Source organism: Oikopleura dioica, chromosome 2 (genome assembly GCF_907165135.1).
Source record: "Oikopleura dioica chromosome 2, OKI2018_I68_1.0, whole genome shotgun sequence".
NCBI lineage: Eukaryota > Metazoa > Chordata > Appendicularia > Copelata > Oikopleuridae > Oikopleura > Oikopleura dioica.
This window is the reverse complement of record NC_137292.1, coordinates 8,277,567-8,299,907: the sequence shown is the minus strand read 5'-3', so window position 1 is coordinate 8,299,907 and position 22,341 is coordinate 8,277,567. Positions and strand designations below refer to the sequence as shown.

At 42.6% G+C, this 22,341-nt stretch overlaps 8 protein-coding genes across 8 annotated transcripts; 3 read left to right on the top strand and 5 right to left on the bottom strand.

Annotated features, from left to right (window-relative positions):
• Window positions 1-200: 200 nt before the first annotated feature.
• Window positions 201-3,583, bottom strand: LOC145700703 (uncharacterized). The gene is made up of 4 exons (XM_081778029.1): window positions 3,499-3,583; window positions 972-3,458; window positions 643-921; window positions 201-596 (listed from the first exon to the last, which is right to left on the bottom strand). Exons 1-4 carry the CDS (start codon window positions 3,581-3,583, stop codon window positions 232-234), a joined length of 3,216 nt encoding a protein of 1,071 aa, XP_081634155.1. The 3' UTR covers window positions 201-231.
• Window positions 3,584-3,785: 202 nt separating this feature from the next.
• Window positions 3,786-5,271, bottom strand: LOC145699099 (uncharacterized). The gene is made up of 3 exons (XM_081776348.1): window positions 4,173-5,271; window positions 4,020-4,132; window positions 3,786-3,940 (listed from the first exon to the last, which is right to left on the bottom strand). Exons 1-3 carry the CDS (start codon window positions 5,219-5,221, stop codon window positions 3,843-3,845), a joined length of 1,260 nt encoding a protein of 419 aa, XP_081632474.1. The 5' UTR covers window positions 5,222-5,271; the 3' UTR covers window positions 3,786-3,842.
• A 378-nt stretch (window positions 5,272-5,649) lies between these two features.
• Window positions 5,650-7,831, top strand: LOC145697435 (uncharacterized). The gene is made up of 10 exons (XM_081774637.1): window positions 5,650-5,973; window positions 6,016-6,182; window positions 6,227-6,270; window positions 6,314-6,492; window positions 6,535-6,659; window positions 6,708-6,915; window positions 6,957-7,180; window positions 7,223-7,379; window positions 7,418-7,546; window positions 7,588-7,831. Exons 1-10 carry the CDS (start codon window positions 5,928-5,930, stop codon window positions 7,761-7,763), a joined length of 1,455 nt encoding a protein of 484 aa, XP_081630763.1. The 5' UTR covers window positions 5,650-5,927; the 3' UTR covers window positions 7,764-7,831.
• Window positions 7,832-7,922: 91 nt separating this feature from the next.
• Window positions 7,923-9,916, bottom strand: LOC145698597 (uncharacterized). Its single transcript, XM_081775804.1, has 8 exons — window positions 9,764-9,916; window positions 9,097-9,565; window positions 8,898-9,054; window positions 8,534-8,852; window positions 8,358-8,495; window positions 8,209-8,315; window positions 8,106-8,170; window positions 7,923-8,065 (listed from the first exon to the last, which is right to left on the bottom strand). The coding sequence occupies exons 4-8, from the start codon at window positions 8,748-8,750 to the stop codon at window positions 7,924-7,926; spliced, it is 669 nt and encodes a 222-aa protein (XP_081631930.1). The 5' UTR covers window positions 8,751-8,852; window positions 8,898-9,054; window positions 9,097-9,565; window positions 9,764-9,916; the 3' UTR covers window position 7,923.
• Window positions 9,917-10,137: 221 nt separating this feature from the next.
• LOC145699047 (uncharacterized) lies at window positions 10,138-10,885 on the top strand. The gene is made up of 5 exons (XM_081776297.1): window positions 10,138-10,298; window positions 10,347-10,437; window positions 10,481-10,551; window positions 10,594-10,704; window positions 10,754-10,885. The coding sequence occupies exons 1-5, from the start codon at window positions 10,197-10,199 to the stop codon at window positions 10,787-10,789; spliced, it is 411 nt and encodes a 136-aa protein (XP_081632423.1). The 5' UTR covers window positions 10,138-10,196; the 3' UTR covers window positions 10,790-10,885.
• A 3,512-nt stretch (window positions 10,886-14,397) lies between these two features.
• LOC145697358 (uncharacterized) lies at window positions 14,398-18,687 on the top strand. The gene is made up of 7 exons (XM_081774549.1): window positions 14,398-14,630; window positions 15,100-15,392; window positions 16,061-16,172; window positions 16,923-17,413; window positions 17,613-18,260; window positions 18,305-18,459; window positions 18,506-18,687. The coding sequence occupies exons 1-7, from the start codon at window positions 14,589-14,591 to the stop codon at window positions 18,661-18,663; spliced, it is 1,899 nt and encodes a 632-aa protein (XP_081630675.1). The 5' UTR covers window positions 14,398-14,588; the 3' UTR covers window positions 18,664-18,687.
• A 38-nt stretch (window positions 18,688-18,725) lies between these two features.
• LOC145700702 (6-pyruvoyl tetrahydrobiopterin synthase-like) lies at window positions 18,726-19,248 on the bottom strand. The gene is made up of 3 exons (XM_081778027.1): window positions 19,184-19,248; window positions 19,034-19,130; window positions 18,726-18,993 (listed from the first exon to the last, which is right to left on the bottom strand). Exons 1-3 carry the CDS (start codon window positions 19,246-19,248, stop codon window positions 18,736-18,738), a joined length of 420 nt encoding a protein of 139 aa, XP_081634153.1. The 3' UTR covers window positions 18,726-18,735.
• Window positions 19,249-19,421: 173 nt separating this feature from the next.
• Window positions 19,422-21,880, bottom strand: LOC145697024 (protein DD3-3-like). The gene has a single exon (XM_081774161.1). The coding sequence runs from the start codon at window positions 21,854-21,856 to the stop codon at window positions 19,508-19,510; it is 2,349 nt and encodes a 782-aa protein (XP_081630287.1). The 5' UTR covers window positions 21,857-21,880; the 3' UTR covers window positions 19,422-19,507.
• Window positions 21,881-22,341: the final 461 nt, after the last annotated feature.

The window sequence follows — 22,341 nt, the reverse complement described above, 5'->3', positions numbered from 1 at the left end:
GTGCTTTTATACAAGATAAGAGCGGATAGATGGTGGTAGAGCGCAGTGGTTCTCAGCTGGATATCACATTCGAGGACTAGGATTCTTGCAGCTGTACCGCTTTCCAGGTTTAGTTTGGTTGTTTTTCAAAGCATTGTTTAGTAGCTTCGTTTTACAGCGTAGGGGTCAGAATTTTAAGATGTTTTCCTAACTGATATTTATTGTTCAAACAATGAATTTATAGTAGAGAAATCACAGATCGGGACAGTGTTCTTCGTAAAATGGGAGATCGTTCAGGTTGAACTCATTTGCTCGGAAAACCAAAATACTATGATCATGACGATTGTTGTAGGTTTCAGTTTCGACCTTGTAGCAGTATCCGTACTCGTCGCATCGCTGCATCGGAATATCATTGCCACCTTCGCCACCAACAGTGAAGATATTGAAATCACCGAAGTTGTCGATGCCGTTTGACTTAGGATAAGTGACGAAAGATTTGTGACCAGCGACCTTTCTCAGCATCTGACCAGCGTTGATCCACTGGTTTTCCAAGTGTCGGAATCGGATAATTCTATCAGTATTTGACGAACTACCTCCGTTTCGCGAAGAAGCGATCCCTAAATTTTGATTGATTTAGGTTTGTGTTTTAAAATATATTTCTACCTCCAAGGACGTAGATATCATCACCAGTCTGGCCGTCCTTTTGAACAATAACAGCTGAGTGCTGATAAAGACCCGAGAAGATGTTGCTTATGTCCATCTCTGGAATTATCTTCGAGCTTGTTCCATCAAAACACTCTGTAGCAGTAACTGACCCGAATTCCGCAGAACCGCCAGCCTGGGTATTTCCTTCGCCAGCAATGATGAAGACTCCATTGCATAGATGGTTCATTCCGGAGACAGTTGCAGTGTTAGCACGACCGATTACGAGGTTCTTTTGGCCTAAAAAATTTAAGATTCAATCGAATTTATCCGCACTCATCATATTTTACCTTGAAGGAATCCAGTCTCATTCCATTCCAAGATAGAATGACTCTTGGTGTTGCCGGTAATCTCACCACCAATGAGGAAGTTGCGCCTGGCGCAGACTGTATAATCGGCACAAGTGACACCATCATGTTGAATTTTACCGAACTCGCTCTGCAAATTTCCGTTATAATCGGGGCTCGTAGATGATGGAATCAGCCATCCTTCATGGAAGTCTTCTCCAAGAGCAATATTTAGCGGTTCCATTCGGAGGCCACGAGAGTCACCATGTCGACCTTTTGGGAAAATGGATCTTACTTGAGTCGGCTGGAATCGACCGCCAAAGACCAATCGTTGAAGCTCAGATCGGTAGTCAACTCGAAGAGACGCTGAATTGGCAATAAGATCCGATCGGTAGGCATTGGTCACGACATCTCGGTTGAAGTCGACGTGATTTGCGTTTGTATCATTAGCGCAGTAGATGAACGCATCAGTTCGTTGAGCATATTGATTCGAATCGCCTTCCCCGCCAATGACAAGGAGTGTCTCAATGTTATTGGTGATCTTGTCGTACTGACACTCTTGGGTGATAGGATTCCAGGGGAATCCTTCTGGACACGGAACACATCCATCAATTTCATTCCAATCTTCAGGACATGGGACGCACTCAACGCCATTCCACTCGTATCCTTCTCCGCAATCAGTGTTGATCACTTCGCATTCGAGAGTTTCCGGATTCCAGAGTGAGTTATCAGGGCAAGGAACACAACCGTAAAGTTCATCCCAATCTTCTGGGCATGCCTTGCAGTGTCCATCAATGGGGTCCCAGTATTCATAGGGGTCGCAGTAGACGCAGTCTCGAGAGATCGGATCCCAGCCTTCAGGACATTTGATACATCCAATTCCATTCCACTCGTATCCATCATCGCAATACACACATCGTCTTGTCTCGCTATTCCAGCCTTCCTCGCAACGATCACATTCGCCAGTTTCATAATTTAGTTCATGATTGAGAGGACAGTAGACGCACAACTCAGCGACTGGATCCCAGTATGACTCAGAGCCGTAAATATCCTTACAATCTTTGCACTCGTTGTAAAGAGGGTCCCAATATTCTGGACACTCGTAGCATTCTTCAACTTGCTGATCCCAAACAGAACCGTCCTCGCAATACACACAGCCGTCCTCGTCATATCCTTCTGGGCATTTCACACAAATGATGCCATTCCAGAAGTATCCAAGAGGGCAAAGGTAGCATCTTTTTGAAAGTTGGTCGTATCCCTCTTCACATCGAACGCATTCACCGTAGTTGTCATAATTGTGTTCAGATCCAGGTGGACAATAAACACACTCGCCCAATTCCGGGTCCCAGAAGTCCTCAAGGTCGCTGTTTCCGTAGCAAAACTCACAATCACGAGTGATTTCACTCCAACCTTCGGGGCATTCAACACACTCCTTCAGATCAGGATCCCATTCGTGTCCGTCTTCGCAGTAGACACATTTTCTAGTTTCGGGATCCCAGTCTTCTAAGCATTTTCGACAAATTCCAACCCATTCGTAGTAATCTTCGCAATAGTAACAGACGCCATTTGTTTGATCATATCCCTCTTCGCATTTGACACATTCATTGGTCTCGGGGTTCCATTCAAATCCATATCCACAGTTGACACATTCTTTGTTTACCGGATCCCAGTTGTAGCCTGGTTCGCATTGGCATACTCGATCCGGGCACTTTTCTTCTCTGATCTTTCGCAAGCGCTGAAGGGAAGCATATGCACTGGAAACCTTACCACGGAGATTTTGCAGGGTGTTATCGGTGGTGTGAAGGATATCATCAGTGACGCCCGAAGATCGAACGATTCCGTACCAAAACTCTTGCGCGTCGACAGGTCCTGGCAGATCGTTGAGCTCGTCTTCTGTGTTGCGTCTGCTGAAAATCTCTCGATGGTAGTCAACGTGATGAGTCAAATGGCGACCGGCACCAGCAATGGTAGCAGCGTTGCGCTCAGGGAACGGATCGTTGGCAGTTGGTCGATAGTAGTTTGGATCTCCATCGTAGCCCTCGATGTGACCAATGAGATTCTGACTGCAGTCAGTGGCAAAGTTGACTTTGCTTTGGACGAGATCAAAGTCGGAAGTAATTGCATTGCACGAATATCCGGCCCGGTTGTCCATTTTAAGCACGTCATAGAAACAGCTCACACCAGAGATGCACTTAGCCTCAGTGTCGGATTCATTCTCAATGCTTTTGGTACAAGAGCAAACTCCATCGCCGACGCTTCCAAAGCATTGCTGGCCTTCGGTTGTTGCAATCAAATTGTTGAGATCTCGAGAGCATTGTACGAAAGGCATCTTCTTGCATGGGCAGATGTAACAAGACGTTCCAGTTTCGCCAGTGCCAGTCGTCGGTGAGTTGTAATCATTGACTGAGCAACTCTCGTTAAGATAGTCCTCCAGCAAAGGGGTGTTGTTGTCGCACTCGTACGCAAAGTTGGTGAGTTGTTCTTTGCAGGCTACAAACTTTTTGAAAGGAAAATCGGTCAATTAACTTACAGGAGGGACAGTTCCATGGGTTCCATTTGGAGCTCCACTCGTTTGCCGAGGCAACTCCGAGAAGGAGTGTTTCTCTAAGCCGCATTCTCGAGATATGAAAGGAAAGCTCGACGCGAAAAATGATGTCGGGGGGAACATGTGGCTATTTCTCATGCTAGATTCTCTAGTAAAATAGTTCTGATGCGGAATTTTATTTACTGTATTTGACTTTTACTATTTTCCTTTCGAATGGTCTTTGTATTTTTATTTAAAGTATAAAAAACAGTTATAATTTGTTGTGCCATAAAGGACGATAAAACTGGGGTAGAGCTTCTCAAATCAAATCACTTCCTTGTTAAATCGTTTCAATTTTCAGCATTTGATATTTTATCACAAACTGGATTATTACAATCAGCGCAACCGTCGATACAGTTTTCTCCGCAAGGACAATTGTCCAAACAATCTTCAAAACAGTTGAAGCAAGTGCTTTAATAATATATATAATATATTATTTATATAGAGTTAATCAAAATGAAACTCACCGTTATATTCTCTGGTACAGATTGAAGCACAGTATTCTGTTTCACACAATAATTTGCATCTATTGTACTCGACTCGACACTGACTATTGCATTCTTGCTGGATTTCTTTATCTCTTATATCTCTTATTATCGTTCTTTTCGTTTTGTACTTACGGACAATCCTCTAGACAGCGTCTTGTCTCGCTATTCCAGCCTTCCTCGCAAGGCTCACATTCACCAGTTTCATAATTTAGCTCATGATTGAGAGGACAGTAAACGCACAACTCAGCGACTGGATCCCAGTTTGACTCGGAGCCGTAAATATCCTTGCAATCTTTGCACTCGTTGTAAAGAGGGTCCCAGTATTCTGGACACTCGTAGCACTCTTCAGCTTGTGGGTCCCAAACAGAACCATCCTCGCAATACACGTCGACACATTCTTTGTTTACCGAATCCCAGTTGCTTACTGTTTCACATTGACAAACTCGGTCCGGACATTTTTCCTCCCTGATCTTTCGGAGACGCTGAAGGGAAGTATATGCGCTGGAAATTTTTCCACGCAGATTTTGAAGTGTGTTATCAGTGTTATTAAGGATATTATCAGTAACGCCCGAAGATCGAACGATCCCGTACCAGAATTCTTGTGCTTCGGAAGGATCTGGAAGATCGTTTACTCCATCTCCCAAGTTATTTATTAGGATACGCTCTCGATGATAATCAATGTGATGGGTCAAATGTCGACCAGCTCCAGCAATGGTAGCAGCGTTGCGCTCGGGGAAAGGATCGTCAGCTGTTGGTCGATAATAGTTAGGATCTACATTGAAACCTTCGATGTGGTGGATGAGGTTCTGACTGCAAGCAGTAGCAAAGTTGACTTTACTCTGGACGAGATCAAGGTCGGAAGTAACTGCATTACACGTATACCCGGCTCGATTGTCCATTTTAAGCACGTCATAGAAGCAGCTCACACCCGAGATGCACTTAGACTCAATGTCGGAGTCATTTTCCATGCTTTTGGTACAAGAGCAAACTCCATCGCCGACGTTTGCAAAGCATTGCTGGCCTTCGGTTGTTGCAATCAAATTGTTGAGATTTCGAGAGCATTGTACGAAAGGCATCTTCTTGCATGGGCAAAAGTAGCAAGATGATCCGGTTTCATCAGCGCCAGTCGTTGGTGAGTTGTAATCATGGATTGAACAACTCTCGGTTATATAGTCCTCCATGATTGGGGTGTTGCTATCGCACTTATAGGCATAATTGGTGAGTTGTTCTTTGCAGGCTAAAAATTTTAAAAATACCAAATGACGTGTGATAATTACATGATGGGCAATTCCATGGGTCCCATTTGGAACTCCACTCATTTGCCAAAGCAATTCCGAGTAGTAGTGATTCTCTAAGCCGCATATTCGAGAAATAAAAGGAAAGTTCAGTAATATAATAAAGTCGAAGAAACATGTGGCATTTTCTCATGCTTAAGCCGCACTAAACCTAATATATTAATTTTTAGTTACTGTATTTGACTAACAGCTTGTTTGATAGAATGCTCTAATTCGCCATTTGGAGAACAAAAGACAAACACCTGAGTCGAAGTTGCACTTGAAGGATGAAAACAAAACAAATGCTTTTTGAATAAAATATCTTCCGCTAGGAAAGTACACAATAAGCAAACAAGGCCCTCCCTTTGTGTGAACAGGGTTTTTAAATATTCCTTTTCCCCTTTCAAGTCCCTATTCAAGTCCCTTGCGTGGGGGGTTTATAGTTTTTGTGTTGCGCGAGTAAAGGCGACTCGGGCTTTTGCACTTTTTTTATTTCAAAAAACCTTTAAAACTGCGCACGATTTATGGGAGTCGGCGCCATTGGGCGAGTCTGAATTGCCCTCGAGCGGAATCCGAGATTTTTCATACCCAGAGGAGAAGTTGATCAAAGAGAATGGGATTTATACGAGCGCTTATTTTTCTCACAACTCTGTCATCAGGTAGATTTAAAGAAGCAACGTCGCAGACAACATCAATTCTAGCGGTCCGGGAGAGGCGTATGCCTCCAGAATGGCGAGGATACATGTGCAATCGTCGGACACCAGAGCCTCGATCGCTTCTTGTTTTGCATTGTCACGCTAAAGGGCATCCGAAACCATCGATAACGTGGTACAAGAATGACAAGAGAATATCCAGCAGTTCCCACGAGGTTGTTTTTGTTGGTTAAATCACTCACTCATCAATTATATTCAGGTCAAAGTCAAGGGCTCGAGCCTCACTTTTCCATCTTTCACTAGGTACTGTTAGATCCACCGAGATTGATTTCCATTTGAATCTTAGGCAGAATGAGGGAAAATGGAAGTGCGAAGCGACGAACAAACTCGGCTCAATTTCGCATACATTCGACGTTTATGCAGCAGATGAAAAGAGTCACGAAGGATCTGGATCTTACGACCCCGATCTCAGAAGCGCTCCTCTTCCTTTCGATCCTCTCATCGGCGATCCTCTCTCTTCTTCTGGTAAGAAATGATGAACAAACACGGATATACTTCAAATTCTAGCGTCAAGTTACGGAAACCCGCTTCAAGACGCACTCGCCAAGCTGAACTCATTCAACGAAAGATATGGCCTTGGATCTTTTTCGACTCCCAGCCTGACATCTGAAAAGGATCTTCAGATCAATACGGTTGACCGGAGTTGACATTTCACTTTTATTACAATATTCAACTTTTAGGAGGACTCTTTTTTCGATGATAGCGATTTGATTCCCGTGGACTTCTTTGATTCATCTTCGTTGAGCAGTAAAAGAGAGACGACAATGGCGCCAATAATGGACCTTGAGTTCCGAAGCGCAGAAAAAGATTTCGAAGAGCTGAAAAAAGATGATTCGGAAGAAGGAAGTGGGGAGACGAAACCATTATCACAAGAGGTCGTTGACGAAGGTATCGAGTCATACTAAACTTCAATTTTTTTTCTTTTGTAGTTGTCGATGAAGACTACAGCTCAAGCTATGACCCTGTTGAAGCTATTCCTGTCGATTTTATACCTGATTCTATAAGAGGTCAAATCCCAACTTATTCCGACGAAGAAATTGTCGAGGAGAGCTTCTCTTTCAGCTCGGAAGTCAATGAAGCCTTAGACGATCTTCTCGCGGGAACAGATCTTATTGAGCATGATCTTGTTCCGGAATTTATAAAAGCTACTGCGGTACGTAATCGAGAACGTAATTTCTACTCACGATTATTTCAGAAGTCAATTATTACTGCTCAGACGACCACAGCTCCTTTTACAAAGACAACATCATCCAAAATAGCTTTCAAAACCCCTTCGTTCATCGTTCCTGAACGACCTGACGTTCTCGTTCCTGATTCGGGTCTTGAACCTTCTGCGGAAGGACTTGTCAAAGGTCGGTATTGATAGAAATATGATTTCACAAAATTTCAGGGCCTCGAATAATCGAAGAGCCAAAATCGACCATCTCGAAATGGAATAAGTCTGTTCATATGGTCTGCAAGGTGAAGGGTGATCCAATGCCGGAAATTTACTGGATAAGAAATGACAAGCAAATTTCAAGTAAGACCGCACATGCTTCCGAAGCCAAATAGTTGTCAAAGGTGCTGACGATCCGAATCTTTACGAGTTCTCTCGAAATGGGGAGAGCACTCTCTATCTTCGACGACCACTCCTCGAGTCTCCGATGGGGAAAGATAAGTTCAACTGCGTCGGAAGAAATCGCTATGGCATCGTTAAAAGTCGAACCGCTTACCTAGAAGTTGATCGCGACCAATAAAAAGATGCTCAATTCTCTTCAATTCAGAACATGTATACCAATGTAACAACTTTTTTACACTGTCGCTCATTTTTAAAATACAAAGCTCCGCCAATTCTCGTCATTTTTTGAGAATATGAACTTATACATTGATTTAATCATACATTATGATACAGAGATTTCAGTTCAAGCGCGAGTGAGGATCTGGAACGAAGCAAAGCGTAAGATAGATGTCCTTGGTTGCTCTTCTTTCAAAGCTTCCGCAGTAAAAGTCGAAGTATGACATGGATATGAAAGTTGGGTTGTAAGCTGCGCATCTTTGCCTAGAAACGATTCTAGCTTTGTTTATATGTCTGTTCTCACCCGGATTGCGTTTGATAAGGAGCGATTGTTGATGGTTCGTTTGTATAAACATTCATCATTTGATTCTGAATCTGCTCATTTTTTGGAATCAACAAGGACTCACCTTGTTTCTTGCATATCTTCGGTACCCAAGCCAAATATGATGGCGGTCATTTTCTTCGGTGTTCGTTCCATAGATTTTATTTTCTCCAAATAATTTGTCTTTAAAACCTATGAAATAGTTTATGAATTAATTTAGGAAGAAATACGTACTCCTCAGATCGTCTTTTGTGTTGAAGTACGGCAGTTTGCCGCCAATCTTTTGGCAGCGCTCCAGTGCTTTATCCCAACTCAGCTGCTTGTAAATTAACTTGTGGATGATGAAGTCGCCAAAACTCAGACTGATAAAATCTGAATGCCATTAAACCATGCTCTTTCATAAATCTTACCAATCGGAACGCTGATTGGAACTTTGAAAGTCTTAGAAAATGTCTCTGATAGTGTTTCTGATGACGATTCTGAGGATTTAGCTGAACTAGAAATCGTAGAAACTGACGAAAAAGGCTTCGAAGACAACGATGCTGACGAAACTGAAGAGTAAGACACTGACATCTCCGGATTAAATCCACTTGCAGAATTTATATCACTGGAGAGAGACGATTCCATATCCTCAAGGTCTACTGAAGAGTATTCTGCTGAGTAGGATATTTCTTCTTCATGCTGCCTTTTCTTTTCATTTTTTCTCTTTCTTTTTTTCTTGTTTTCATTCTGAATTAGTGTTATATGAAAAAATCCTTAGAATTGAGATCTAACCTTTAGCCAGGCCCTGCAAAACTTCCTGGATATTAAGCCAAATTGATCATCAACAAAGCAGAATTCTCTGCAGTCTTTCTTTTTTATCGGACAGCTTTGATCACACTTCCAAGACTCGACATCTGATGTGTCCTGAGCTTTGAATACCGGTATCTTTCTAAGACTCTCGTTAAAATAATTGATATTTTTCAATAATTACTTTAGACATCTGACGGTGTCTTTATCACACAATGGTTGACCATGAAGGTAGCAATCTTGTATCAGTTTTTAACATAGCTTTTTTGCTATCAGCAATATTTCTTAAAAACCAATCTTGAATAGTTGTTGGTCTTTTTGACCATACAAGAATCAAATATGCGAAAATACTCTTCATACGATTCACCGTCTCTCTTTTCTTTTCTTCGTCTCTCTGTTTTTTAGCAGGTTTCTATTTTTCTCCTCTTTTCCCAGCGTCTATTTTCCACGAAGTCGGTACTTTTTTGCCGACACGAGCCTTCAGTTACTTGAATGAGGAGAGCAGTGCGAGGGATGAAAAGTGGAGATCAACGCGTCGTAAATGTAGACGTCCTTGATCGACAACTACCGAAGGAGCAACTTATGACGCCTTTGATCCACTAATGCAATTGCAATCCGCTCTTCTCCCATGAACACAGACAATCGATAATTTCCTATCATCATTTTTTCAGACAAGGTGAAGAAAAAACAGTTAAATTAATTGAAAAAAATAATTAATATAATTTCTTTCATATTTATTTTTAAGAATTCAGCATCTTTTATACAGTATAAATTATACTGTATAAATTGTTTTTTGGCACTAGAAATCCAAATTTGATCTCTAAAATCTCCAATCAATCTTTTTCGCTTACCTGAGAAGCAGAGAAAAAAACACAAAAAAGAACTTGGTGAAAGAAACGTCGTAGTTCAACCTCTCAAAAAATATGCCCAGCCTGTGTGCTTCTCGGCTTCCTGAAATGATTGACACTTGATTTGACGCAAGTGTAGGGGTCAGACAAGACTAACCGCGAAATTTACTATGTGTGACGTCCTGAATACTTCTGTATAATTAATATACTCATAAATCCAATAAACCTAACTTGATTTTGAAATGATTCAAGGAAGAATTTTTCGAACGCAGCTGTGGAATTATTTTTCAAAGTTTGAAATTCAAACTATTTTTCAAATTTTTTTCAGATTCGATCTAAACGGCTGAAAGACGAAAAATTGCGCCCACTGATTTTGGCTGCTGCTTAGCGTCACTTTGCGATTTTAATTCAACAGAGAAAGAGCAAAACCAAAAAAATGGAACGACCAGGAGTAACTTTCCGGACGCCCCAAGTGCCTAAAGTTCGAAGAAGCAAGAGCAATGAGAACAGTAAGCGGAAATCATTCGATTCGACAATGGTAAGACCCTTCTTTGACACACAGAGAGTTGGACATTTTCGATTTTAGTCGACTTCGCTTTCAAGCTCATTTGAGCGATCCCGCGACTCCGATGCTTCATTCAATTCAACCTCCACCAGTGCTTCGCGAGAAAGCCTCGGTAAGTCAACCTAATCTTCATCTTTATAAATCACCGAATTCAGACATCGAAGGACTCACACGCGAGTTCAGTGACATGATGAACTCGAGCTTCGACAAGAACACCGTCTCAAAGGTACTCCTCGTTGTCTCCCATCCCAGCTAACACCTCTTTCAGCGAAAACAAAACGAGATTCGCTTCAATACCATGGTCACAAGCAACGCGGAAATGTCGGCCAGAATGAATCGAATTCTGAACAAGCCAAATCAAGACCCCAAAGCTGTCCTCGTAAGTGCATCTTTTTTTGGTAAAAATGAAAAACTAACCTCTTTTTCAGAATGTCTTCCAACAGCTTTTGGACGATAACATCTAAGAAAAATAGCCTTTGCGAAGACATTTAGGAGAAATTCTGTTCACAGTTCACTTTGTTCACAAAAGTCACATGAATAAACATCAAACATCTGCTAAATTGAAATCAACGAAGAGATCTTTTGAAAACCTTGTCAAATGAGCAACAATGTCTAGTAGACAATCTAAAGAAAGATTTCGTTTGAACTTTCTATAAAAATATAGTTTTATAGGTAAATAAAAAGTGTCTCTGACCTGCCATTAATTTGCTAACTAAAGTATTTTTTTCAAAACCAGCCGGAAAGCCGCGATTATCAGCAGGTGGGGATCTGGCCGTAATAAACATAAAACCTCTATTGAAGACCATTTTATTAGCGAAATTAATCATTAGAGAAGTAACGCGAAATGCGACGTTTAGTCTATGTGAAAAGCGCAGCCTTTTACGTTAAAAGGAGAGTGATGGTTCTTTGTCTTTATTGCTCGAAAAGTAGCAACATCAAATAAGTACGCCGAGAAATCTGTTGAAGCTATTTCCTCCGCTTTACTCAGTCTAAAAGCGTAAATAAATAGCAAATATGAATGTGAAGGACTGGGTGGAATCAGTGAATCCTGGTAAAGTCGAGATATCGCAATGGATAGAGAATAACTTTGAAGATCTTGGCGAGCTTGTATGGACCAAGAGAAAAGCAATGCTGATAAAAAGGTACGAATACCAGAATAAAGAGCTTTTATAATTATCACTGTATGACTAGTTTCTTATTCAAGCAAGTGGGGTATTTTTCCTCTTAAAATTTATACTACCGGATATCTACCGATAGGAAGTGCTCACTTTTCTTCAATATCCCCTCACAGGTCGCAAAAACGTTAGCTTTGGCATTTGGCCACGGGTTATTCAGAAAATCCCCTGAAAAAAAATCATAAAAGATACAAGTACATTCGTCCAGAGCCGGCTTTTGTTCGCTTGGAGAATGGCATTTCCTACAGCTCTTCCCTGGACTTTACCAGAATCCTGAGAATATTTATTCTTTGTCGGTCTTCTTAGCTAAGAATAACTTTATTTGCACCTAATTCCTAGACTAAATATCCAACATGAATCGCCTCTACCGCGGTTCGTTACTCTGGCTAATTTTCTACCCATCCGCAATAATATACAAAAACTTGCATCCGATTTCATCATCGCACCCAAACATTCGTCGGCGGAATCTTCAGAGATTTTTTATTTTGAGAGTAAATGGCGTAATCACTTGAGTCGCCGCCGTCCTCGTGCGAATATAGGTTGAGCTTCTCTCTTTGTGCAACATAGAGGACTCTTTTTGTGATCGAATGATCGAAAATTTTGAGCCAGACATTTCCATGTCTGGTTTATGATCGATCCAAAGTCTATTTCCTTTTCGGCTGTTTTTTCGCGAAATCATCTGTTAGACTGTCCTTTCAAAGTCAATCAGATATTCAATCGGTGCTTCGTTGAATTGAGCTTGAAACTGGCCTTGCAGGTTGCAACTGGGATCACCAGCGGGCGCACCTGCCTGCACCGACAAATATTATCCCTCGGCGGGATCAAAAAAGTGACACCGCGCATGCACCTGCCTGCCCAAAAATTGTTCAATTCCCAAACTTAAATTTTCGACCGGAAATCCGCCGCGTTCAAAGAAAGACGCCACACGTGATTCGTAAAATCTTTTAATTGCTAAATTAGTACCAGGGCAAATTTGCGCGATTTTTTATGGGCTTGCGGGTTTTTTATGGGCTGGAATTTCGAGGAGGATAAGATGAATCGGCGAGTTTTTTACGATTGCTAGTCAGAACTACGTAAATTCAAAGGATTTCTTTGATACCTTTTGATATCATGGAGGAATACCGTCTAGCTGAACAGCTAGCTTTTGATTTTGTTCCCTAGGATGCCCAAATTAACGGATAATCAAGTCGTTGAACAATAATCCCCAAAGTTTGTAACGGTGGGACTGACTGATCGAATTAGGAGCAAGGTGCTAATTTGCTCGTCTCTAATCAAGTTAGTTGGTTTCTTGTCTGATCCCGGTGACCGGCAGAAATCACTCGCAACTGATCGTCACCTTGCTGTTACAAAACGACTTTGGCCCAGTTTGAAACTTTTTTTCCCATTGTCGCGCGTGTTTTTTCAGACAAGTAGCTACGTAGAGAAGTGGCCTTACACTTGCTACTTGGGCGATTAGGGCATTTAGCGGATTGAAAAGGGGCGAAACTTGGGATCAAATCGCCTCCTAAGGGGATCGATTGGGGGATCAGTTCAATGCAAATTCCCATCGACTAATGCCGAATTCGGAATTTAATGCTTTCAATCGGTTGTGGGAAATGAATGCTAATTTGCGCGTGTTCCTCGATTGTCATCGGAAAGTTAACTGCTTCGAAAGTGGAATTGAACATCTCTCTTTGTTAATATTTCAATACTTTGTGTCCTTGGGGACGCGTTCATCAAATTTTTCCACAGTCTGGTAGACAGTAATGCTAATTAGGTGCATATTTGCTCATGAAAAGTTAATCTTGACCAACTCGTTTTCCAGCTTTCCCGATGAAGATATAGATTCAGATTTGAGCTGATCGAGTGCCAAAATGGTAATCCATTCAGAAAGCGCTGACAGTAAACGAGTATCTTTACTTTTGAATTGAATATAAAAAATCTAATAACAGTCCCCTTTCATCTCCGTCCAGCGCAGCCATCCAGAGCCAAGACAATCCACTGAGCTCAATCTTGTCCGAATCGGCTCAATTATCTCACTCAAGCTCGCTGAAGATTGATTCTCTTCCGTATAAAACCAATCTTATTCTTTTTAATAAGATTGATAGCCTCACGTTGATCACTTTCGCAAATCGTAATAATGAGGACATTAAATTTATAATTTCGAGAGCCGCGAAAAGAGTGATCTATTGAATTTAAAGTAACCCTGATACAAGTCAAGCACCGGAAAGTCCTGTCAAACGAGACGTCCGCCAACGGAAAGCATCATTTTGGGACACATCAGTCAAAGATGCGCAGGAAGTTACGTATGCTATGTTACGTATGTAGATCCTCGCTGGGTCAAGGATCTTAGTCCAGAGTTTCGGATTTTTACGAGAATGGATTTCCGAAAAATTTTTTCTGGTTAATTTGAAAACTATAAATATAATATTTTTATCATAAATATTGAATAAAAACGCCAATTTATGATGACTTTAGAAAACTATCAAATCCTCCGAATTCAGCAGCCCTAGTCTATATTATATAGACTATATTTATATAGACTATATAGACTATATTAACTATACTATAGTTTACATATGTAAAAATCGTTTCTTATTTTGGGCTAGAGTCTAGCCGCTAGACATGAATGTGAATTCACATTCCTCCTTGAGCAGCGCTCATAAAAATTTCCTAGCGCCGTTAAATTCCCTCTTACCTTTTGGTCCCCACGTTTTTGCGACCTTTGGAGTTCATTGAAGAGGACATTCCAAACATCCCCTTTGATCCGGTAGAGAATTAAACTTGCTTTATGGTTTGTCCGCCTCGCGCAAGGTCCACAAGTCTGATGGCGCTCTGGCTCGTTTGGGAGGCCGAGGGCGCGCGCGGCGGTCCACCGCCGAGTTTTATTTTTTGAGAAACTTGAGGTTGACTCGAAATCCAAAAAATCGAGCAATCGATTCCAATAACCAGACATCCTCCGCCACAATCTCTTTTGTTCAGAGGCGACAGCGGGGATAGCCTAAAGAAAGCAAGAGAACAAATCAGCGGAATTGAGAGAGACCAAAAAGAAGGGATCAGAAGAGAGATAGAAAAATTACATCGACTGGCGATTAAATACAAAGTGGCTATGCCAATCCAACCGCCGCCGAACGGTCTAAAGAAGGGCAAGGTAAGATAAAACTCAAATCCATTTTTTTCTACTAAAGACAATGAGCAAAGTTCGTGCACTTTTTTAAAAGCAGACAATGAAGCAATCTCAGATTATCCTCAAGAAATACTGCTTCGTAATTATCTTTTTAAATTGTTATCAAATGAATTAACTTCGTCAATGTTGGTCCAAGACTGCCATATTTGAAATATGATATTTCTTTGGCACCTGGAAACTTCAGGCTTTCGTTTTTGACCTCAAATGTCCATGTTTATTCGACAATCTGTAAATTAGTAGCAATTTATGAATAAACAAATCCATAAATAACTTTATCACCTTCGCGTCAACTGTAAACCCAGAAATAAAATGTTCGAAAAAGTGACCTAGACAAGCTGACCCAGCGTGGCCCGGTCATTTGCGTCGCGCCCAAGCCGAGTTGATTGAACTTCGAGCACCCTTGGGAATCGCACCCTAAACTGTTTTCCTTTAGGTCCGTGTACTTTGCCGAGTAAATCAAACAGGCGAAAATCTTGTCTGCAGAAATGGCCGTCAAATTCAACTTGGTTCGTACGTCTACAATTTCGATGCGCTCTTCAAGGGAGAAAACACCTCCCCAGAACTCTTGAAAGAAACGCTGGTTTCTGCCATTCGATATGGAATGATGGGAGGCAATTCAAGCGTCATTCCCATCGGCGGGCCGCTCAAGGGAAAGACAAGTTTCTTGTGCTACGCTGCAGAAACTGCTCTTGCTTGGAGCTTGGAAGTTCTCAAGCAACAGCCAAGGTAAGAACTGTGAATATCGTTGATTCTTATGGTTAGGATTACTATTTTGGCCAGTACCAAGCCAGCTGGAAAAAGGCCTGCCTAATTTCTAGGTTTATTAGCCCGATATGGGGATTTGTTGAGTTCCTCAATTTCATGCCTCCACTTGGGTATCGAAGACAGTTTCGGGTTAGTTAGAGAGCGATGACCGAGAAATCGGATGTCCGATTTCCAGCTGGATATACCTTTTCCCTGGCTTCATGCCAGAAACTCATTTTCGGAATCGGTTACTGCCCTCTTCAACTGTAACAGTAGATTAAGAAGGAAAAGCGTCAAATTGAGAATTTAAAAGATGATGAGATCATTTTTTTCTTTTAAATAATTAACGTAAACGTAGCGTTAGAATTTCTGACGTCAAGAGTTGGCACGAGCTCGGGTCGACGTGCCCAACTGAGTAAATGGCCTCGTTTCCGGACGTTAGGGGACAATCGAATCGGCTTCTGACCATAATTCATGCGCGGCTAGGTCCGATATCCGGATACAGGTGCACTAGCGCGAATTACACCGGCGGTACTGGTACTCCCAAATGATTTATCTATTTGTTAACTGGCCTAAATATAAACTTCAAAGGCTCGCGCAGCTAAATATGGGATGAGTACACACAAGTACTTACAGATCTTCTATTTCAGGATTAAAATGCGTCTGAGTGTTATCGAGGGCAGCCAAGAAACCCTCGTCGACTTGATCAACCCCGATCGACCGGAAATCTTCGCCGTCGAGGATCCCCTCCTTGGACCAATGGTAAGAAACGAAAATTAAAACGATCAACTTCAAAAAAAAATCACAAAACACTAAAAGGCGTCAATTTCGAGAAGAAGACGTGGCCGCTTTTGAAGCGATCATCGCGCACTGACGGGCCAAATTGCTCATTAATTTCTTGACAGCGCTCCAAAATTTTTGTTTTATAACTTTTGCTATATTTACCTGCCCCTTGATTTTCCCCCAACTTTGATTATATCCGCTCCAGGTCCTTCCAAAATCAGCCCGTGCCTTTTAATTATCAAAACCGCGCCTTCAATCAGTTGGAATTTGTATTTACCTCGTTGAGCAATTTAAGCTTCCCAGATACTTTAATAACCCTAATTGTGAAAAACTCTGGCGGCGGCGGATTTTCACTCGACGCTGATTCGGCGCAGTGAATCGATAAACACTTGAGTGTTTGAAAATTAAGATGAATTACCAGCAAAAATCGCTCGGATCTAATAACCTCGATGATCATCTTGGCCCAAGTAGTAGCGACAGAACGCAGCAGATGGGGGTGGCAGGCCCCTTGTGGCCACTTAGCCACTCCTCCTCTCTCGGTGCACTTCCTCGCGTGCCACAAGGTGCTAACAACTTTACCAAACAAAATTAACAGTTTCTGCCGCAACGCTGTCACAATTTTTTTCCATTTGCCGTCACTATGGTCACTAAGTACCGTCGCAAACTTACAAAACGCCCTCTAAAATTTCCATAAAGTCAAGAACTTCCGTTTCTCATCGTTTGATTCAGCTCCATGGACAGTCCGAAATGCTCATAAGATCAGCTCTTCCTGGTCTTCGGCTTCTCCGACGGTGTTTTGCTCGACGAGATCCTCTTTCACACATCCTTGTCTCACTCACTTTCCACCTCCCGAACGGTGCTCATGGAAGACTTCATTTATTCGACTGCGCGCGCGGTGGATCTGCGATTCTTTCGACAATCTCTTCCTTTATCCTCGATGGTGGAGCTCGAAAAACAGCTTTTCAAAAGCGAAATTCAGCAGAGCACCATCTTCTTCGTGAAGCCCTCGCTTCTACGACCAACAACATCTGCCTCGTTCCTCACATCGATGGAAACGAAGAGGACAAATCACTTGCAATTCTTCAAGCAGTTTCTCGAATGCAGCGAGTGCGAGCAAATCACAAGCGCCCACGACCCGGACCAGCCACTCCGCCAAAGCCACAGATCAAAACAGATTGCCGGTCTCCACTTCATGGAATGTCGCAGAGCTACATCTCAAGGTACGTCATATCAAAGATTTGGAGGGATCCCTCTGGAAATACCAAACAATAGGTCAAAATTGATGGGTGGCACAGGTGCGCGCTGACACTATTATGAGCTCTTTGGCCTAAAAACTCCTAGCTTTACATTTGAAGTCTCTTAATGTCAGCACCCATCGAGCACCATTTCTCAATACTGGTATTAACTCGTATTATTCAGTTGCTCTGAGGCCACATCTCAAGATACCGTCATCTACAACGCCGCATGGCGAGGCTATCAGTCGGACACAAACAACTTCAAAGTCTCCGTCCGTCCATCCCAACACGGCTCGGCGACAGATTATGATGGAGAAGATCATTTCCTCGACCTTCCACTTCCGCGAAAAAAGCCGCACAAGGTGTATTTATCCGACCAAGAGTTCTCTGCGCGCGAGTCCTTCTCCCCGACAGAAATGGTGATCAAGTGCAAGCCCAAAGTTCAACCAGCAGCGTATGCGCGGACCAAGCATTTGCAATTAATGTCCGACGCCGAAGAAGAATGTGCGAGATTTAGTAAGAAGGAGAAGATCCAAATGGACACGATCAGAGAATACCCAGCGACAGACACGGAAGCGTGTATGGCACCGCGTCAGCACAAATTAAACCCGAGAAAATCCAATAAGACGAAAAGTGCCGTCAGAATGGTTCGTATGGCTGATGGCTCAATCCAACTTCAAACGGCGTCGTCCAAAACCACCCTGGCGGACTCGAATTCTTACGAAAGGAAAGAAAAGACGCGCTCTTCAGCGAATCTGAAGTCGTCGAACTCGTTGAAAAACTTGCTCAAATTCAAAACAAGCAAGTCTTCCTCTTCTCTCAATCGGAGCCCGTAAGTAAAAATCATCCAAAGCAACCTCTAAAATTAATTTCCAGGACAAATACGAATAGCATTTTTCATGCGGCAGAAATGACCATGATCTTGCCAAAGCGAAATTTGTCTGAGCAGGAGCGATTTAACCATTGCCGCGAATTGAGAATGAAGTACAATCAATTGCTCAACCGCCTGCCAAAGAAACACAAGAAAAAATGTAAGTCAAGCCTTTTTCTATCAAATATCTTAACAAAAATTTTCAGATGAGTGGTGCAACGCGAACCAAGATCTCTACACAGCCGAGCATCTAGTTCGATTGGAAATAGAAGTAAAGAAACTCGAGGATATCTCCGAGCAAATCACGGCCAAAAACAGCCATCTTAGAAAATTCTCCTTCTTTGGCTTTCGCCTAGCTATTTAAAATTGCCCTGCTTTCTTCTTTTTTTATTTATAAATAAATGCTATTTAAAAGTTCGATCAAAGAAAGGACTCTTTATTCGTAGATTTCAACGCGGTTTTTGTCCGTTTCGTCGAGTATGATTTTCTTGAGGCGATAGGAGCCGGGCGGTAGTTCTTGTGAAAGCTGGGTGAAAATCCACCGGGCGATATTCTCCGCGGTAGATGGGAAGTTCTTGAAGTATTCGACGTCTTTATCCACATTTTTGTGATCGAGCTGAGAGAGCACTTTCCACATGGCCTGTTTGAGATCGACGAGATTCATCACCATTCCTGTCTCCTTTATGATTTCGCCCTGGAAGTCTAAGAAAATCAAGGAAGGAAGAGTGGCCCACCTCGATTACTGCTTGAATCGTGTAATTATGACCGTGGCCGTTGGGGTGATTGCACTTGCCGTAAACTTTCTTGTTTTCTTCGTCTGTCAGAAACGGACTGAACGACTTAGTCTTCCTTGATATCAACCTTATACTTCTATATATTTTTACCTATGAAGTCGATGGCCTGTGCAAATTTTCTCTGTCCTTATAATCGAACACTTCATCGTTTTCATGTGCCAAGATTGGCTTGAAATAAAAGTACGAAAGAAGTGGGCATGGCTTTTATTGAACGTGATCGCCGTAAAATGTAAAATCACTTGATGTTGTCGATCGATTTTTGAGTAATAATATTTGCTTGACAACAATCAATTTTTTAAAACCTAAAAATTTTGATAAAACAGCCATATTTTCGTATATTTATCTCTTTATTATCAATGAAGTAACGTTTGATTCAACAAGGAAAAAGTATCAGTAAGTATAGTTGATGCGAAATTAGTTAACAATAATGGTTCCCTTCTGGGCGCGGTTGGAGAAGTTGTTGTTTCTTGTAGACAGATACTGGTGAACGCCTGGGTTCATTCGCACAATGTTTCCGGCGAAATATGCTGGTGCATTGTTGAGTTGATCCTGGAGAGAATCCTTCTTTTCTTCGAAGGAGTTGGCGCAGTCTTGTTTGTTGTAGCACTGGTAATACCCAGATGATGCCAATTGAAGTTCGAGTTCTTCAGTGTTATTCAATTTATCAAGACTATCAGCAGCGCTCCAGATCCAGTCGGCGAACATCTTTGGCTCATCGGCAAACTCGTCTCCTGCAACTTCGGCAAAACAGACAGCTCTGGAGAAGACTCGGTGTTCGTTCATGTCATCGTACCATCTGCCCCTAGAGTCGATCATGGCGTAGTGGTCGATCTGGCCGATTGGTGGTCGTTGATGTCGGAACTGGTGGAAGGAAGCAGCCTCGCCAGAGGAAAGAGCGGCCCAGTCGGCAGCCATTCCAATTGGAATATCGCCTCTCCAGTTACCATTTGGATTCCAAAACTCAACCAGAGCATCGTTGTATTCTTGAGTTGTGGGTTCAGGGAGAGTCATTTTTGCAGCTTCGCATTGCTGAACGATCTCTGGAAAAGAGCTGTCTCGGACGATGAGGGCTCGGAAAGTTCGAATTGTTCCATCAGCATCAGTGTATTGACAGTAATCTTCATTGAGGTCGTTGTTGGGGAAAGAAGGAAGACCAGCTGGGATGCTCGCGCCTGGAACAGTGATTGGAACAATGTTGGATCTATCAGTTCCTTGTCGCCCTTCGCCATCTGAGTTGGGATTGGTGTTGCTTCCTTCCCATTGAATGTGCACAAGATCGTCTTGATTCATTTCGAGAATAGTCGGAGAGAAGTCGTATTCAACAGAAGGGAACGCTTGAACGATGTTGCCTCGTCGACCACGAACGCCGAGGTTTTTGATGACTTTATCGGAAGGAACGGATTGTGGTCGAGGCTTCAGCTGGAAGATGTGAGATCGATCTTGGAAGACGCGGCCGGTTTGAGCAGAATCAAGGGCGAGTTGAAGTCGAGCGCCTCGATAAGTTACTTCAGGATCATCGTGAGATTCGAGCCCAGGGAAATAAGCCTTGCTGTTTTCGGAAGCGAAGTCGTCGAGATAGTCGTTGGTTGTGATGTTGTATCGGATTCGGAGAACGCATTCTTGCGATTCGAGAAGACCGTGAAAGTTTGGAAGCTCCCATTTATAAGTTGGGAAGTAGTCGGTGTCATCAGTTTGACCGAGATGATTGGCTCGGGACCAAGGCGCTTTCTTGCACTCGGGTGCTTCTTCTAAGAGAAGACACTTTTCTTGTGGAGCAATTCTTCGGCCCTCGCCTGTTCGGAAAGGAACTCCCCAGATGATATCGTTCTTGAAATCAGAGTCCTTCGCAAGTGCATCGCAGGCATCTTTGTCTTCAATATCCTCAAAGATGAATTTCGGGTTGTAAAAACCAACCCATTCGCCGCCAAAGTGCGTACATTCTTCTTCGTTGTTGTATTTACTGTATCCGAGAGTTGTATTGGCGTCGATATTGTGGACGCATTCGTATTTCATATTTCTGTTGCCGTTTTCTGATGTCAGATCTTGGCATTTGCTTGGCTCGGAAGTGAGAACAGCGATATCTTTCCACGGAGTTGGATGCCAGTAAGGATAGTAATCTCTCTCTTCTGGGCACTCGTAACCCCGGCGAGTTCCTCCTGGATTTTGTCGGGTGAAGATCGCCCCGCCTCGCACTCGGCCTTCGTTGCCAGTGAAAAGCCCATAATTTCTATCTCTCCTGTAGCAGGAGTCGTAGTATTCCCAAGACTCGTGGACTCCTCGTTGGGCGTGATCATTGTCCATTGTATCTTTGCGTTTGCGATCAGCATACTGTTGCTGGGATTCATCGTTCTTTGGTCGGCTGTAAGCGGGAGTGTTGGTGTTGAGTCCGTTCTGGATCTTAGTTGAAGAGGAGTCCTCGCACATGTACTGAAGGACAATCTGACAGTTGACCCAGTTCGCGTCGTTTTCATCTCGCTTGCCGCAGCCGTGCTGGTTCCACCATTCGATCGCGATTTCAGAAGCGGCTTCAGCAGTGGACTCAAAGAAGACAGCTTTGCTTTGCTCGTCGGCAGTCTTGGCAGGTTTGTCGAATCTGTCACCGACGTTGTAGCCGCCTTCGTTGTTGTTTTGGGAGTCGAAAAGTCGATTTCCGTTGCGTCGGCCTTCGGAGTTCTCGTTGAGCCGGTTGTTGGAGCCCCTTGGGAAGTGCATGTAGACGTCGCCAAGAGCGGTCGATGCAAGAAGGGAAGAAAAAAGCTTCATTTTTGGTTGTTGGTTGTTTTTGGTTTCAGTTTGTTATGAGATGAGGGCCTGGGCCCGCTGCTTTTATAAGAATTAAGGCTCGTAAAAAAGTTGATTTCGCGTAAATTGGATGCGCGTCAGACTTCACTAGCGTAAGCAGGAATCAGCGTCATATCTTTTCAGTGCCAAAACAGGGGAAATTATCTATCGACGTAATTTTCTTGATCTATTCAAAGTGATTCGTAAATCGATTTACGAAAAATAATAAAGCTTATTAATTTTATGATAATTAATTAACTTTTTATGCTTATTGTTTATCATTCATAATTGTTTGTTAAACTGGTTATCTATTTTAGAATTTACAGTTAATTTTTGATAATTCCGGAGTCCGAATTGGGACTCGATTCTTCGAGTCAGGAACCTTCCACTTCAAAAGATGCGAAAATTCAACGAGCCAATCAGCGCGCCCCTTTCGACGAGATTCTCCCAGACTAGAAACATTTTTC

Bases quoted from the DNA above. Each gene is read 5' to 3' on its own strand.
- LOC145700703 (XM_081778029.1), bottom strand. From the start codon at position 3,583: ATGCGGCTTAGAGAAACACTCCTTCTCGGAGTTGCCTCGGCAAACGAG. The intron at 3,459-3,498 runs GTAAGTTAATTG...AAAAGTTTGTAG, and splicing joins CCCATGGAACTGTCCCTCCT to CCTGCAAAGAACAACTCACC. The intron at 597-642 runs GTAGAAATATAT...ATCAAAATTTAG, and splicing joins TGATATCTACGTCCTTGGAG to GGATCGCTTCTTCGCGAAAC.
- LOC145697024 (XM_081774161.1), bottom strand. From the start codon at position 21,856: ATGAAGCTTTTTTCTTCCCTTCTTGCATCGACCGCTCTTGGCGACGTC.
- LOC145698597 (XM_081775804.1), bottom strand. From the start codon at position 8,750: ATGGAATCGTCTCTCTCCAGTGATATAAATTCTGCAAGTGGATTTAAT. The intron at 8,316-8,357 runs GTACGTATTTCT...ACTATTTCATAG, and splicing joins CACAAAAGACGATCTGAGGA to GTTTTAAAGACAAATTATTT. The intron at 8,171-8,208 runs GTGAGTCCTTGT...GAGCAGATTCAG, and splicing joins GAAGATATGCAAGAAACAAG to AATCAAATGATGAATGTTTA.
- LOC145699047 (XM_081776297.1), top strand. From the start codon at position 10,197: ATGGAACGACCAGGAGTAACTTTCCGGACGCCCCAAGTGCCTAAAGTT. The intron at 10,299-10,346 runs GTAAGACCCTTC...TTTCGATTTTAG, and splicing joins AATCATTCGATTCGACAATG to TCGACTTCGCTTTCAAGCTC. The intron at 10,705-10,753 runs GTAAGTGCATCT...CCTCTTTTTCAG, and splicing joins AAGACCCCAAAGCTGTCCTC to AATGTCTTCCAACAGCTTTT.
- LOC145697358 (XM_081774549.1), top strand. From the start codon at position 14,589: ATGCCAATCCAACCGCCGCCGAACGGTCTAAAGAAGGGCAAG. The intron at 16,173-16,922 runs GTAAGAAACGAA...CGTTTGATTCAG, and splicing joins ATCCCCTCCTTGGACCAATG to CTCCATGGACAGTCCGAAAT. The intron at 18,261-18,304 runs GTAAGTAAAAAT...ATTAATTTCCAG, and splicing joins TCTTCTCTCAATCGGAGCCC to GACAAATACGAATAGCATTT.
- LOC145700702 (XM_081778027.1), bottom strand. From the start codon at position 19,248: ATGAAAACGATGAAGTGTTCGATTATAAGGACAGAGAAAATTTGCACA. The intron at 19,131-19,183 runs GTAAAAATATAT...TAAGTCGTTCAG, and splicing joins ACAGGCCATCGACTTCATAG to TCCGTTTCTGACAGACGAAG. The intron at 18,994-19,033 runs GTGGGCCACTCT...TTAGACTTCCAG, and splicing joins CGATTCAAGCAGTAATCGAG to GGCGAAATCATAAAGGAGAC.
- LOC145697435 (XM_081774637.1), top strand. From the start codon at position 5,928: ATGGGATTTATACGAGCGCTTATTTTTCTCACAACTCTGTCATCAG. The intron at 6,183-6,226 runs GTTGTTTTTGTT...AATTATATTCAG, and splicing joins TATCCAGCAGTTCCCACGAG to GTCAAAGTCAAGGGCTCGAG. The intron at 6,493-6,534 runs GTAAGAAATGAT...TTCAAATTCTAG, and splicing joins CGATCCTCTCTCTTCTTCTG to CGTCAAGTTACGGAAACCCG.
- LOC145699099 (XM_081776348.1), bottom strand. From the start codon at position 5,221: ATGGAGGACTATATAACCGAGAGTTGTTCAATCCATGATTACAACTCA. The intron at 4,133-4,172 runs GTAAGTACAAAA...AAGAGATATAAG, and splicing joins CGCTGTCTAGAGGATTGTCC to AGATAAAGAAATCCAGCAAG. The intron at 3,941-4,019 runs GTGAGTTTCATT...ACTGTTTTGAAG, and splicing joins CTGTACCAGAGAATATAACG to ATTGTTTGGACAATTGTCCT.